Here is a 15,823-nt window from a genome sequence, read left to right as displayed (position 1 = left end):
CCAACCTTCCAGTCTGCAGTTCAGCGTCTTAACCACTAAGCCACCGCGGCCCCAATATAGGTTATTATTGGTACGTGGATGCACTGAATGGAATTCACTATTACTAATATAGGTTATTAGTAACAGTGATTTCCATTCAGTGCATCCACGTACCAAAGGGAGCTTATGAGCAGACTTGGAGGAACCCCAGGGGGCAGGGGGAACCAAGGATGAAAAGGTGCCAAAGAGCTCCATGAAGGCTGAACATGCTCAATGGCCACAGAATGTGGACTGATGGTTGGGTGGAAAAGTGACAAAAAACCAGTGGGAGCTGGGGGAGCGGGGGCAGGTAGGGATGGAATTGACAGCAGCACTTCACACATTTAACATTTTCTCAAAACAGGAGTCCTACAATGTAAAATTCAACCCACTTTAAATGCACTGAAGGGTGCAATCCTATGCATGTTTACACAGAAAAAATGCCCACAACTCCCAGCATTTCCCAGCAAGCATAGCTGTATCTGTAGACATCAGACACTCACTCATATGTTTATTTTATAACTCTATGCAAAATCTTTTTTATTAAATTAATATAAAAAACCCTCTGTATTTACATCTCAGATGCCACCCCCACTTTCCTCTATGCACTCCTGGATGCAAGCATAGGGTGGGCTCCACAGAGAAGGATGGGGGCAGGAGCAGCAGTTCAGAGTCCTTATTGGGGGGAAGAGAGCGAGTGAGAGAAAGAGAAGAAGGGGAACCCCTTCCCCCAGGGCTCAGTAGCTCAAGAGATCCAGTGTTCACTTTATTCTGTCCCCACATATAATTAATTAATAATAATAATAATAATAGGGCCTATTCATTATATAGCAGGACCTCCCCTAAACCAGAAGGCCAAGACTCACTGACTGAATGTAGATGGATGGGTGGGGGGACGTTGACAGAACTGGGGAGGGTCAAGGAAGACCGGCATGAGGGTGGGCCGGGGTCTACACCCAGAGATGGGGGTGGCCCACTCAGAGTGCTCCTCAGGTTAGAAGTGACCTGCACCAGGAACCAGAGATGACTAGAAGGGATTATCCGTCTTTTTTAAAGCACCTCACCTTACAATTTCCATTTCCCAAGCCTCCCTCTTGCGAGGTCTTTGCCTCATCTGGAGGGCCCCCATTCCAAGGTAGAGAAAGGCTGTTGGGAAGGAATGGGAGGCGGGGCAGTTCTGGAGGAAACCCCGAGACCAAGGGCAGGATAAGAAGAACTCCTGCTACGCTGCATGTCTAGAACAGGACCCCAGTGTCGAGAGACGACGGGTGTGACTTCGGCATCAAGGTGAGCAATGTCGGATTTTGGAAATCCAGGAAGACAGCGTCCCGCTAAAGTGTGGGCTGCCGAGAGGAATGGGGCCTCTCTCTTGTCCTCCATGAGGATGCCTTTTGCAAGCTCCTCTCCTTCAGAGCCAGCGCAGGGTCGGGGCGCGTGCGGGGCTCTGGGGTGGGGGAGCAGGCCCCTCCTCTGCCACACCAGCCTCGGGGTTACTGTTTTCCTGGCTGGGCGGCCTCCGGAAAGTCTCTTGGTGCGGTCACGGGTCCCTGGGCCGAGATGCAGCGGGAGGGCCCCCACCAGGATTTCAGCTGGAACAGAAACAGCCACGGTGCGCCAGCGCTGAGTTTTCTGCCAGCCAGTTGGCGGCGGCAGCAGCAGCAACAGCACTCCCTCTGCGGTCACTGGCATTTGTCATCGCTCTCAGAAGGGCTGGACTCGCGGGGGATGGAGTGCCGGTGTCGCCGGTCCCAGAGCTGGTGGATCTCGGTGGCCTCGGTCTCGCTGCTACTGGTTGTGCTGTCCCGGAAGCTGGCCAGCGGGGGACGCACCTTCACACCCTTGGCGGTGACAGAGCCCTCGATGGCTTTTCGTAACTGGGAGAGAGAGGAAGAGAACAGGATGAATGAGAGCAGGACATGGGCACTGGACTACTGATCCATCTAGTCCAGTACGGCTTACTCAGACTGGCAGGGTCTCTTCAGTTTCAAGCAGTGGAGGCTGGTGTCTCTGATATCAGCGGGGCGGTGGATCCGCTCTGGGTTTCAGTCAGAACTCTAAAGGAGCTATGCTTCAGACCTTGGAGAGCTCCTTTAGAGTTCTGACTGGTTCTAACTGAAACCTGGAGCGGATTCACCAGCCCACTGACATCGGAGTCCCCAGCCTCCACTGGATGATCTGCACCATCAAACCTCCCGATCCATAAGCAGGTTTCTTAGCCCTGATGCTCCACCTACCCAATGGAAGTGGGCCCTCCTTACCCTCTTCAGGAAGAGGCTGTGTGGGACAAATGGGGTGTGGTGTGGGGAGCCTTTCTCCTTTTTAAATGTATTTTATTCACATCAACATTTCTATCCCACTTCCATTGCTAATCATATTCAAGGCAGCTTACAAAATAAAAAATATAAATCGACAAAAAAGCCCAGAGGAACTATTTTACATGACGAGTTTGTAAAAGAGGAAAATGTTTGGTTGTGATTCTTTTCAGTTGTATTGTGTTTTAGATCTCCTAAAATTCACTACTCGACATTTAGCTCATGAATGTCTGTTTGGTCAAAGGAAGAGGTTAGCTCAGAGATGTAAGATGATATACCAGTATCTTGCAGTTAATATGGACTTGAAGGTCATCCAGTCCAAATGCTTACGTTGCCATGAATACTGTAGCATCAACAGCCCATTCTGATTGGTTCCACCCATTCGCATCGCAGCAGGAATGGCATTAGCTTTAGAGCCCCATCCTCAGACTTGGCGGATGACTCACACGTGACCCAGGCTCCTCCACAGCACACGGGGGTGGTGCCCTCGCCCCCGAAGGAGAACCCTGGGCATGTGGAATGGAGGGCTCTGAGCATCATTCCCTGCCCCTGCCCAGTTCTGGCAAGCGCATCACTGGGGGGAAATGGGGCAAGGCTAACCTCAGTCATCTGAGACGAGGGATTATATGCCAGCCCACCTTGACCGGGGTGGGGGCACATGCATCTTCAGGTGGGAGGGGAGCTTTCCTAAGCTCTCTCCCTGCTCACCGGTACTCACTTCCTTGAGGGACACCATGCCAATCAGGCGCCCGATGCTGGTGACGTAGGCGTGATCCACACCCAGGAGGGAGAAGATGGTGTGCGTCTGGAAGAGACAAGAGCAGGATCAGCAGGGAACTCCACACACCCCTTGGCTCCATCACCACAGTATCTGGAACAGCGTCCCCCCGCAAACACCATTTGAGTCAATGGCAAGGACCCCTCCCTCCAGGGCACACACGTGCTGCCTCCCCTTCCCCTTCCTGGCCAAGTCTTGTCTCTGGAACCAGAGAGAATCTCTCAGCGATGCCTTGGGCTGTGCATGTGCTGTACTTACACACACACACACACACACACTCACACACACACACACAGCTGCAGCTTGCCTCCATTATTCAAATGAAAAGCATTGGCTAAGTTTAGCTTATTTTGCATCATTTATCACGGGAAGAGAGTTGATACAGGGCTAAGTGAGCATATGACCTCGTTCCCTTGCCCTCTTTGAAATCCGATTTAGGCCAGGCCTTCCGGGCATCTTGTGAGTGTGCCAAGAACTGCCTGCACATTTTCAAGCCATTTTCACAGCCATGAGGACTAGAAACTTACATTTTACAACAACAAGAAAGGTATTAAGGGTGTATTCTACAGAGCAAAGTCTGCACTTGTATGGTACTTGTGCAGTATATCACAGTACACATCTAACTGCCTATGCTTCCCCCCTCCCCTGCCCCCACCTTGTGCAAAGAAGTGCGTTCCACCAGCTGGAAAGGCGCTGGATCAATCTTGCTGTTGTTGAAGTTTACAAACTGTTCCAACTGCTGTTCCTCCCATTCCAGGATCTGAAAGTGAAGAAACCAGGTCAATGTGCCAGCCAGCAGAGGCGCTGTCACCCAGGCCAAGCAAGTGGGCCACGATTACGTTTATAGCTCTGCTTTCCTCCAAGGAGCTCAAGGTGGTCTACAAGGTTCTCCTCCTCCATTTATCCTCACAACAACCCTGTGAGGTAGGTTAGGTTGGGAGATAGTGATTGGTCCAACATCAGCCAGTGAGTTTCATGGCTAAGGAGGGGAGTTGAACCCAAGACTCCCCAGCCTTAGTCTAACACTCTAACCAAAGGGCAGGCAACTCCATGGCCAGTGGGGGCCAGCATGACCAATGGGAAGGGATTATGGAAGCTGTATTTCAAACATCTGGAGAGCACCAGGTTACCTACCCCTAGATTACAGTGTCAGCCAGTATTTTTAAAAAACAGTATTTTTTTTTTTTTAATCACAGTCTGAACTGTTCGTGACTGTAGTTGCATGCTTGACAAAGACATGTATATTAGTTTTTTTAAAAACTGACTGTTTCGGCCTTGGGTATTACATTTTTTTAAACACACAATAATTATAATAAAAATATGATTTAAGGCAGCAGTGGGGGAATGGGGGAAGTCTGCCAGTGCTGGCCACAGAGGTGGGCAAACACATATGAACTGTCTTTTCTATTTCCACACAACTGGCAAGCTTTCTGGTCATGCATGCGACAAGCAAACCATCCCATGTTCTGAGCACAAGCAGCAGTAAGACTAACTTTTCCCAGATAAACTATACCAGCACCCCAGTTTAGCTGGGGCCCCCTACTCTACAGGGTAGCCAATGTCATGGCCAGGCTCAGCTCCAAACTGGTTTGGCTGGCAGCTCACAACTCCTCTGCCGGAAGAAGGCTTTTCCTCCACTTCGATGCGACTGCATCCACTTGCAACGACTACTTTGCACGTGGCCTGTCTTGAGGCCACTTCTCAGGTGCCCACAAAATATAAGAGGTGCATCATGGAAACCACTGTGGGCTGGATCCAGATTTAAGCTGGATCAACTGCACTGGTGGGAGTGGACTTCCCCACCCCCTCCTTCCAGCAGCAGCCCTCCAATTGCATGAAAAGGCTGCACAGAGCATCAGCAGATCCTGCCGAATGGGGGTGAGCTGTGGTGTGGAGGGCAGAGGGGATCCCCCAAAACCAGGCAGAGGAAGCTTGCGCGAGCGGAGCCCTGCCTCTCGAGTATGGCAGATCCTGGATCCAACCCAAGAGGTATGGCACGTCATTGTAAAAAATGAAATAAGCGCATCTACCCTGCCTGGAGAGAACACCCTCCAGTTTCAGACACAACAATACAACAGGAGTGGACCAGAGAGCACAGCTGACTCGCTCGTCCTTATTGTGGTGCTCCTTCCTCTCCAAAACTGAAGTTGCACATTTCTCCTAGTAGGGAGATGAGAAAGCTTTCCCTGCAGCGAAAGCCAGTGTATCTTCCCATGAGGGGCGATGGATTTTGTACTAGACAGAGAAGCACGGGAAATCAGATGCCCCTGTCGCAAGCTGTCCCTTCCACAACCTTTTTTGTTGTTGTATCCTAAACAGCTACCTGTTTGGGAAGATTCAAGGTGACAACAGATGATCATCTATTAACATGTGGTTGCTGCCGTAGAGGAGAAAAAAACAGGTTCCCATGCAGTCTAACCACATGGAGAGCTAATTATCTACAGGTGTCAGTTATGCAAGAAGCTGAGCGCTGCTGCATCCCCAGACTTCCCAGATATCCAAGTGGGTGCAGAATTGTGGTATGGATATGCTGTGTGCCCAGGGCCTAGAGAGGGGAAATGAAGAAAGGGAAAGCCCCAGCAGAGGAGCAAAAAGAAAAGGGAGCATGAAAAAGATGCTCAGGGGCAACTGAGCCAGTATAAAATCAAGAATGCTAAACAAGTCTGCATGTCTTGATGAAACTAGATCAGTTGCCCATAAAGCAGAGTCATTCAACTCAAAACACACACACACACACACAGAACCCTTAATAAACTGTTTCTCGAGTGCACGTTCTTGAAGCTACATCTTCTTTTCATTCAGGAGCCTAGAGGTGACCAACTCTTTATGTGGCTGGAGCCAGTTTCTGGAAGGGGCTGTAGATCAGTGGCAGAGCACCTGATTGGCATGCAGAAGGTCTTGGGTTCAATTCCTGGCACTTCCCATTAAAAAGGATGAGGGGAAAGTCCTTGGCCTGACGTTTTAGACAGCCACTACTAGTAAGAGTAGATAAGAATGAGCTGGATGGACCCCAATAGTCTGATCTAGGAGACAGAAGGCAGGTTTTCTTATGTTCCTGTGCCAGGGAGAAAAACGCGGATGTAGCAGCCACACAACCAGTGGGCCCAGACTTTTACCCTGCATGTGTGTGGCCATGCTCATGAGTGTATTCCAGAGGAGGCACACAGCCAAAACACACATAAGAGTACCAGTGTGACATCTGCTATGTCAGGGGTGTTGAACCTCTTTCAGCCTGAGGGCTGAATTCCATTTCAGACAAGCTCTTGGGGGCTGCATTCCAGTGGTAGGTGGGCCAAAGGCAAAGGGGGTGGGGCGAAAGTTCTAAAAAAGCCAGTATGCTTTAGCTTAAAGAACTTAGGAGAAGCATTCCAACCTTTTTAGAAGGTGGGGGAAGGAGAGGCACAAAAGCCAGGAAGCCACCAAACAATCAGTGGTGGGCGAAAGGGGCTGAGGCCAAAGGAAGGGGGTGTGGCTACCTGGGGAAGCCCGGAGGGCCAGATTCGGCCCACGGGGCTCAGGTTCTGCACTGTTGGCCTATGCAGAAGCACGTCCCATGAAGGGAACTGGCGATGTTTGAAACAGCCTCGCCTGGGAGTGCAATCTACAGGGAACGTCCGCAGGGCAAGCCCAAATGACATGAAAAAGAGCAAGGAAAGGGCTTATCTGTGGGCCGTGTCCTGTCTTCCAGCTCTTTAAGCCAATATGAAATGAAGTTTTCAGTACCTAACAGGATGACGCAGAGCAAGGTATATGGGGCAGGAGGGGCCCGTGGGGCCCTTGAGAAGCTCTTCCATGTAGCCCCCATCCCCAGATAAGCCCACTAGATCCCAACCACAGCATTCAGCACTCTAGAGCAGGAGAAACCGCAAAGTCACCAGAGCTGGCTGATCCAGGCAACTCAAGCAAACAAGCTAAGTCGAATGTGATGCCATCTTTGGGAATGACAGGGCTTTGGCATTTAATCCCTCTAGGGAGTGCTGGTTTAAAACCGAATCCAAGTTATGCAGGAAACTGCATGGCCCTCCAGGAGGACACTGGTTGGGACACAGCATAAATTCAGCAGAGCCCCCCTCAACCCCCCACAGGGGTTTTATGACGGGGTCTTTTTAGGAGTGAAGGATACTCACTTCTGCGGGGGTCATCTTGCCAGCCACTTCGTATTCATCCTACAATCAAAACAGAGAGGAGACACATTTGTCAAGGCCATGCAGGGAGAGTGTCAGGGAAGGGAAAGAACATGTGAATTGGGCTGGGCAAGAAGGTGAACCCCAAACCTGCCAGGTTTGGCCATTCAGTGTGGAGAATGCTGGCATGCCGAACAAGGAGGTGGCAAAGAGGGGAAGATGAGTCCGCAACATCCAGATTTCTGAGGGGCAAGGAGGAAGGCTTGCACACACAGTTTGGTTTAAATTGGGCCCCATTCACACATTATGTTTTGATGCAGTCAAGTCACCACAAGGGAATTTTTGACTATGCCGATCACTGATTTTGCATGGTGAATATGTTGTCTGAATCTGCCCTCATGTGGCAAGAACCAGTATTTACCGCACCAGAATAAACCCTTCAACAGCTCAACTCTAGAGTAGCTGGCCGGTGGATGCTGGGAGTTGTAGCCCAACACATCTGGAGTTGGGGAAGGCTTCTCTAGAGTGGTGAATATCAGCTCTCACATGCAAGGACTTCATGGCCATAGGATGCACATTGGTGCTGTCCAGCAGGTAGGTTTCTCCTTGGGACCTATAGGCTGGAACACTTGCTGGGCCCACCTGCAGACTAATAGGTCTCAGGGCCATTGCAAAGTCTAGTTGACCACTGAGTGCACTCTCCGTAGGGAGCTGTAATCAATCCAGGCTCTCCAATGAGCATGCCTGCTCTCAGGAGCGCCCTAGCAGCCTCTTTCAGTAGACTCCAATAGCCAACTCAAGACACAGACGAAAGGATTATTTTCAAGGCTTTAATCCTTTTACAACTTAATGACTCTTTCAGATGCTAATCACCAGCGACTAAGCAAGGAACAGCAGAGTAGCCTATGCTCCGAGTAGGCAGTTGATCCCCGTTTGAAGGAGAGTCACTTGAAGACCCTGAACTTATGGGCTAGGGAGAGATCCCCCCTCTTTCCCTTGGGTCCACGGGAGGTGGCCGTTGGTTGCGCGCCAAACGGGCGCTACAACTCCTTTCCGCACCCTCCATCACTCGTCGTTCCTTGCGTCTGCATCGAGCGTCTAGCAAGCCCCGTTCCTGCACTTTCTCACTGCTAGGATCACTATCTATCTCAGGAATGCTGGCAGGAGGAATCTCTGCCAGCTGCTGTGCCTGTGAGGGATGAGCTGGCTCCTCTCCCACAGATTGCTGATCCTCCACAGAATCAGAACTGCTCTGGGGTTCTATCGCCTCAGTTTCCACCCTGACACCTGCATGCTATTTTCAGACAGGAGTTGCTCTCATTCATACATATAAAGCAGACTGTATTTTAGCACTACTCGGTCACCATTGGTGACTAGGAACTCCTTGCAGGCGAGTCCATGGAACTCCATCCCTCCTCTGCACCTAGCATAAAACCCAAGCAGGCTGCTAAAGGTGCCCTTTCCTTCACACCCAGCATAGAAATACAGCTCTCCTTCCTTCCTTCCTTCCTTCCTTCCTTCCTTCCTTCCTTCTTTCCTCTGCCAGTCCCAGCAGTAATGTAAAAATAAAATAAAATTGCAGGCTAGTAACTCTTGTGGGCTCATTTATAAGGCTGATATAAAAGTGTACACCTAAGAAAATGTAATGTGTGAACTGTGGCCCTCATACCCCTGGCCTGGAAAGAAAAGTATAATATCCCAAGTTGTTATCTACAGATCAGTCATTTACACGTTCAGTATACAGGTGCAATAAATAGCCAAGATTTTTCTCAGATTCTGATACAGGCCACAGAAACCAACTGTGTGTCACATTTTTGACTGTCCCCCAATCCATGCTCCTGACAACCACTAGTGGGAACACAGAAACCTGCAGTGCTGATGGTGGAGGTCCACACTGCAAGTCATTATTTTCTAGACAGCTATGGACAGGTTGGGGTCGCTGGTCACGGAGATGCCATTTCTGGCAGCATTCCCATGTTGATTATTGTGTGACCTGGCTCTGCGCAAGATTTGTGAGTTCCAGCCTTCCACCGCTGTGCCTCCCTGCCCATCCTCATTCCGAGGTTTTCCTTCCAGTCTCAAGCTCCTCCCTCCAGGTTCTCTTTTCATCCCCATTCTTTGGAACTGTCTTCCAACTCAAGCCTCCTGGTTCTGTTATCCCTCCCTTCCTGGGTCCTTCTGCCTGCACAACCCCACTCTAGGGTCAGAGCAGGTGGCAATCAGAGGACCTTAGGGCATAGCTACAGTTAAAACTTACTTTGCTTTAACCCCCTCTCAGAGGAACTCGGGAATTGTAGTTTGGGAAGGTGTTGAGAGTTCTTGGTTAAGAGAAACCTTGCCCCACCTAGCAGAGCCACAGTTCCATGGGGGAAGAAAATAAGTGTAAAGAAGTCTGCAGCATAGATCCAGTCTTGGGAGCAGAGTAACCCATCCAAGACACACAGCCGGAGACCCTTCTGAGTATTTCACCCCTCTGTGACAACCAGGTAGCTGAGCAAACCACTGTCAGAGACTTTACCACCACCTCCAAAGTTCTTACAGAATCAGAGAATTTCCAAGCTGGAAGGGACCTTGGAGGTCATGTAGTCCAACGCCCTGCTCCATGCAGGAATCTTGCAGGTATAGCTTCCCTGACAAATGTCCAGTCCCTGCTTAAATACCTCCAGCAAAGGAGAATCCATCACTTCCTGAGGCAGTATTCCGGGGCTGAAAAGCCCTAAGGAGGTTGCTCCTAATGATTAGCAGAAATCTCTTCCCTGCCTTTTCCCCCCATTCCCCCCGTCCTGCCCTCTCGAGCACTAGAGAACAAGTCTGCTCCATCTTCTGCATGACTGTCAGGGATGAGTCCAAGTTCCTTGAGATGTCTGACAGCTCCGATTCTGAATCAGAGTTGGGGCAGCTAGATCAGGGGCCAAGGGAAGGACCCCCCCTAGTGAGCCAAGACACTGGGAGAGATTCCTCTGAAGGCCTTGACAAACAGATGGCCCAGGCTGAGTCCCTGCCCCTCCCTCCCCCGTTAGGACTCAAGTTGAGGAGGAGGAGGAGAAGGAGGAGGAAGAGGGGTATGACTTGAGAGACGCTAGGGTGAATTGTAAAGCCAAGCAGGAAAAGTTAGGGGCCAGGCTCAGACGCTCTGCCAGGATAGCCACTCTTGGAAGGCAAAGTAGGAGGGAGCTGCCCTAAGGGAGGGGCATCACTGCAAAGCAAGTCTGGCTGTGAGGTTCACACCCAAACTGTTACGTCTGCTCTAATTAGGGATTGCAGATTAGTTGTTTAAGGGTCTGAGGCAGTCTGAAAGTTTCCTGGAATTTGCATTTATAAAAAGGCTAGTTTCTAGCAAAATAAAGTCTTATCAGCCTGAAGCTTTGTTTCCTTGTGGTGTTGATTGCAAAGGAGGAAAGATGATCCATTTCTGACAATGACAGCCACTCAGAAACTTGAGGATCACTATCATGTCTCCCCTTAATCTTCTCTTCTCCAAGCTAAACATACCCAGCTCTTTCAACCATTTCTCATAGGACTTGGTTTCCAGACCCTTTACCACCCTAGTCAACCTCCTCTGGGCACAATCCAGTTTGTCAATGTACTTTTTAAAATGGGAGGCCCAGAACTGAATGCAGAACTCCAAATGCAGCCTGACTAATGAAAAATAGAGCAGAACTATTACTTCCTGTGATCTGGACACTCTGCTTCTGTTAATGCAGGTCAAGATTGTATTTGGTTGTTGTATTTTTTTTTAGTAGCTGCATTGCACTGCTGAGCACATTACAATATAGATTTAACTGCAAAGATGCATGTTTGCTGAGCTGACTTCCATTTTTAACACACATCCTGGCAGCAAAACAGATTCCTGTGCACCCACTCTTAAATAATGGATCAGATCAGTCTCTTTTCAGATGCTTCTTGGATCTCAGATGCTTTGTGGCATCAGAAGCTGAGCTGGGATAAAAAACCTTGGATAGGTGGCCAAGAAACACCTCCCAGGAGGCTCTAAATCCCAGCCAAAGTGTAAGCTTTCTAGATGCTGTCATGGAATCAATAAAATCATTTAAATGTTGCAGATTTTCACTACAGGACAGGAGCAAGTTAGCTGGGGAACAAGTCATTTTGGAGCAGGAATGAAGACAATGAGAATTTATGATTGGCTGTTCCAGAAGAAATCACTATATAAGTCCATTAGTTTGTAAAAGGGGGAGGGGGTGTTTTGGATGCTATTAAGATAAAAGATGAATCAAAGCAAGAGGCCAAACTATGCTGAAGGCTCCTGCAGTTGCTCCATATTTGCACCGCAGGGTATCTAGTAAGAGATAATCCCGGTTACTGGGAAAAGAATGCTGTAGCCTCTAGATATGGCAGAAGTTCTCACCCAGACTAAGGCTGCCACTGGTTTTCGCATTAGGATTGCCCTGATGGATCAGACCAAAGAAGGTCCACCTAACCCAGCATTCTGCTTCCAACGGTAGACAGCCGGATGTCTTCAGGAAGCTTGCAAGCAGACAGTGACCATCCATCATCTGCTGCTCAAGAGATATACTCTGTTTGAACATGGAGGTTCTATTTAGCTATTATCAAGGCTACTAGCCAGTGATAGGCAAATCGTTTGAGGATTAGGTATCAATTTGAAGAAATCATTACAAAAACCATTTATCTAAACTAGTGGTCCTCGCCAGATCTTACTGCAGTGACTTTCACAGGTTTATTATGCACTGTGTGAAGAAGTATTTCCTGGACCTGGTCTTGCGTCACTCCCATTAATTTCAAATGACCCTTGTAAAGGATAATTTAAAAAAAAAGGTAAAGGTGTCCCCAACCAGTCGTGTCTGACTCTAGGGTGTGGTGCTCATCTCCATTTCTAAGCCGAAGAGCCAGCGCCGTCCGAAGACACTTCCGTGGTCATGTGGCCGGCATGACTGAACACGGAGGTGCATGGAACGCTGTTACCTTTCCCGCCGAGGCGGTACCTATTTATTTACTTGCAATTTCTTGCTTTCGAGCTGCTAGGTTGGCAGAAGCTGGGACTGAAGACGGGAGCTCACTCCGTCACACGGCACTCGGGTCTCGAACTGCTGTCCTGCCGACCTTCCAGTCTGCAGTTCAGCGTCTTAACCACTAAGCCACCGCGGCCCCTAAAGGATAATTGCTCTATCTTAATTAGTGATGTATGTATACATATATTGTGTGTCGGGGAGGAGGAGGCAGCATTTAGACCAGGGGTGGGCAATGTGGCCCCTGCCACTCTCACCATGCCTCTGAATTTGGGGGAAAATAACTTTTTTACCCAAAAATCTTTTCCATAGCACTATGGAGTACCAAAAGGGGCAATTATAGCTTGTTTGCAAGCTAAATTTGACCCCTGAAGTGCTCCATAGCTGCTATGGAGTGCCATTTTTATTTTATTTTTGGGCACCATTTTTATATTATTTTTAAATTCGGTGCCCCACAGAAATGGCCCCCGGACATCCCACAGTCATCCACCCCCAATTTAGACTTTCTACCTCAGCCACCAAAGTATCTGAGGTAGGCACTGGTTGAGGCCAAAAAACTAACAAACCTTCAGCACAGTCCCAGACCTCAAGGGACACATTCGGGGCAGGTTAAGTTTTCTGCCCCTGTGATTGTCTTGGAGGAGTTGTATGGACGTGGCGTGGCCCACACTTACCGCCACGGAAATGCGGACATGCTTCGACTTGCGCTTTTCGGACAGGCCCGAATTCTCATCCTTTTAAAAATTTTATCAGGAGAAAAAACAAATAGGGAAGAGAGAGAGGAATTATGGGAGAGGGACGACTGGGACAGGAACATGTCCAGCTATGTGAGAGAGCGAGGGGTAGCCCAGGGAACTGAAGTGCTTTTGCCCAGAAACATACCCAAATGTAGGCTAAGTTGGGAAGCAAAGAGGCCTTACCTCAGCAGGTTCAGCTGTTGTATTGTTAGCACAAAAAAGGCTTCTCAAGGCGATGCCTGAGGGTTCCACGCTCCCAGCTGCCCGCAGACAAAGATACAGAGAGAGAGATTCAGTCAGGCATCAGTTGGGGTCTAATTGGAAGGCGGCATGTTAGGGCATGCATGTTAAATACCTCTCAGCCTGAGGGCCAAATTCAATTTTGGGGATGCTTTCGGGGGCTGCATTCCAGAGGTGAGCCAAAACTACCAGCATATTTTCGCTTAAAGCTCTTACTGTTGTTCAACCTTTTGGAATGGGAAGAAACTGTGCAAAAGCTGGGAGATCACCGGGAAATGATCAGCGGCTAGGGGAAAGGGAGCGTGGCCAAGGGAAGGGGGCATGACTGCCTAAGGAAACCTGGAGGACTGGATTGGGACCCCAGGCAGGCCGGATCTGGCCCACAGGCCTGAGGATCAACACATCCAATAGGGCTAAAGGGGGCCGAGGACTCACTTGAAGGGCTCTCAGATAAATTGCTGGGGGCTCGTTTCAGAGCCGGCTTCAAGGGTTTGCGGGCCTCACTTCGTGGTGGGACGAATGAGGATTCCTCTGTGATAATCTGGGTTGAGAGAAAGAACGATGGACAAGGGATGAGGTTACGAAGGGGAGCAGGCTAAGGCCCTGTTGCTGTGCAACATGGCTGCTGCTTCCCATGCTGCTCCAGTTAAGTCTCCTCCTCCCTCCCACTCCATGTTATCACAGGTCCTCGCTCGCTGGCGCATTTGGCCAAAATGCAAAGTCCCCCCACCCCACTTCATCCTGGCATTTTCCGTCATCACCTGAAAGCGCACGCCGGTGTCAGGCGCTTGGGGGTGCTCCCCGCCATCTTGGCCCTTCTCAGTGGCTTTGCGTTTGGTCTGGGCCTTCTCCCGCATGTACTGCAGACGGCGGGCGTAGCTCAGCTGGTCATTTAGGAGGGCCACAATCTGTGTGCGGTCGATGGAGCCCAGCAGAATCATAGACTCTACAGAGACAAGAGGGAAGTGGGAAGAATTTGCTTAGGGGGCAGAATTTGCTTAGGGGGCCAAAAGGAAAGGTCACTTATACCCAGTGGAGGCTGATGACTCCAGTTGTGATGAGAGCCAGTGTGGTGTAGTGGCAAGAGCGTTGGACTGGGAGCTGGGAGATCCGGGTTCTAGTCCCCACTCAGCCATGGAAGCTCACTGGGTGACTTTGGGCCAGTAACAGACTCTCAGCCCAACCCACCTCACAGGGTTGTTGTTGTGAGGATAAAATGGAGAGGAGGATGATAATGTAAGCCGCCTTGGGTGCCTTGCAAGAGGAAAAAAGGCAGGATATAAATGCAATAAATAAATAAAAATAAATAAAATAAATTGTGGTGGGGCTGTGATCCCATTCTGGCTTTTAGTCAGAAAGGTGCTTGGAGAACTCCTTTAGAGTACTGGCTGGTCCTGTCTGAAACCTGGAGCGGATTAACCACCCCACTGACATCAGAGCCACCAATCTCCACTGCTTATACATAGCAGGCATTGACTGTAAAGGCAAAAACTGTGTTTCCCAAACAATCCAGGAGGTAGAGACAAAATTGGGTAAAGATGCAACGAGACCAAGAGGGTTGATCATGTGCCCCCATGATCCCCATGGCACGCTCTTTCAACATGTGGAAGGAGGTGTGTCTGAACCCTTCTCTCATCTGAAATGCCAACCTTCCCCTCTTCTCTACCTGCCAAATATGGAAATTTGTCCCCACAGGGAGAAACGGCAATGCTGAATTTCACACAAGATGCTGCTGAAGAGGGAAAGGAAACACTACGCATTGTGCTTCCCGTCCTCCCGACATCACCGTCACCTCCGAAGCTGCCGATTTTTAATGCCAGTCAATGTGATCAGAGCAAGCATACGATACAGGCATCATGGAATGGTACCGCTTCAGAAAGCAGGTTGGGGGATCACATATTGAAAACATTCTCTCTCTTTTTTTTAAATCCACCACCTGAATCACCCTGCATGTATAGAGAATTAGCACATTAGCGAGACGTCATGGGTACTCTCCTCCTGGACGCGCTAGCTTTCCACAAGCAGTGGAGGGGGCATTCAGAACTCACGCTACATTGGTCATTTCTTATTGTTACTCCACAAAAACTTAGAAATGCATTCTCAGCTGATAATATTGGAGCCCTTTACAGCCCAATATTTTGATATAAAGATTTGTCAGTACAATCTGATTGGAAGCTGCAGCTTATTACTGCACCTCTGGAGCTCTCTGCCTTGTTTTACACATGGATTCTGAGAGTTCAACATCATGAGGCCAATGTGTGTGTGTGTTGAGGTGGGGGGATCCTACCTTGGGATGAGGCAGGGGGCCGATGTGATTGTTCTTTCTAATCCTATGATTCTATACCATTGGCCTTTGCCTGTCCCACTTGGGCTCGGCTCACTTGCTTAAGTCACCTGGAGCGCTTTGCTTTGTAAGCACCGCAGGCAGCCCCTCTGCACATAGCACACTGGACACAACTGGACTGTGTGGGTTGAACTGAGGCAGGCTAGTGTGTGTGTAACGGCCAGAGGATGGGTTGTACAGCCTCCTGTGCCTTCCTAAGTAGATCAGCCAAGGACAGGGAACCCCAAGTGATGCATGGCTGTATGTACAGAAAGCACTAAGTCGGCAGCTTGGGGGAACATCCCC

General features: G+C 49.6%; 1 protein-coding gene across 2 annotated transcripts in view; it reads right to left on the bottom strand.

Annotated features, from left to right (window-relative positions):
• Positions 1-396: 396 nt before the first annotated feature.
• The window catches only part of CLCN2 (chloride voltage-gated channel 2), a 91,848-nt gene continuing 76,421 nt past the window's right edge, over positions 397-15,823 (bottom strand). Inside the window, exons 17-24 of one of the 2 annotated variants that reach the window (XM_084847635.1) lie at positions 13,956-14,140; positions 13,630-13,735; positions 13,138-13,214; positions 12,892-12,951; positions 7,236-7,274; positions 3,764-3,868; positions 3,049-3,135; positions 397-1,892 (exon numbers count right to left, since the gene is read on the bottom strand). In XM_084847635.1, the coding sequence (XP_084703761.1) occupies positions 1,698-1,892; positions 3,049-3,135; positions 3,764-3,868; positions 7,236-7,274; positions 12,892-12,951; positions 13,138-13,214; positions 13,630-13,735; positions 13,956-14,140 (854 nt within the window). In that variant the 3' untranslated portion in view covers positions 397-1,697. The remainder of the gene's footprint in view (positions 1,893-3,048; positions 3,136-3,763; positions 3,869-7,235; positions 7,275-12,891; positions 12,952-13,137; positions 13,215-13,629; positions 13,736-13,955; positions 14,141-15,823) is intronic. The other variant, XM_084847636.1, reaches the window with a different exon arrangement.

The sequence above is a fragment of the Heloderma suspectum genome, chromosome 3 (assembly GCF_057233095.1).
Source record: "Heloderma suspectum isolate Gila_16-S chromosome 3, 16-S_ref, whole genome shotgun sequence".
In the NCBI taxonomy this organism is placed as follows: domain Eukaryota; kingdom Metazoa; phylum Chordata; class Lepidosauria; order Squamata; family Helodermatidae; genus Heloderma; species Heloderma suspectum.
Note: the sequence above shows the minus strand (reverse complement) of the source record. Positions and strands in the feature narration are given on the sequence as shown.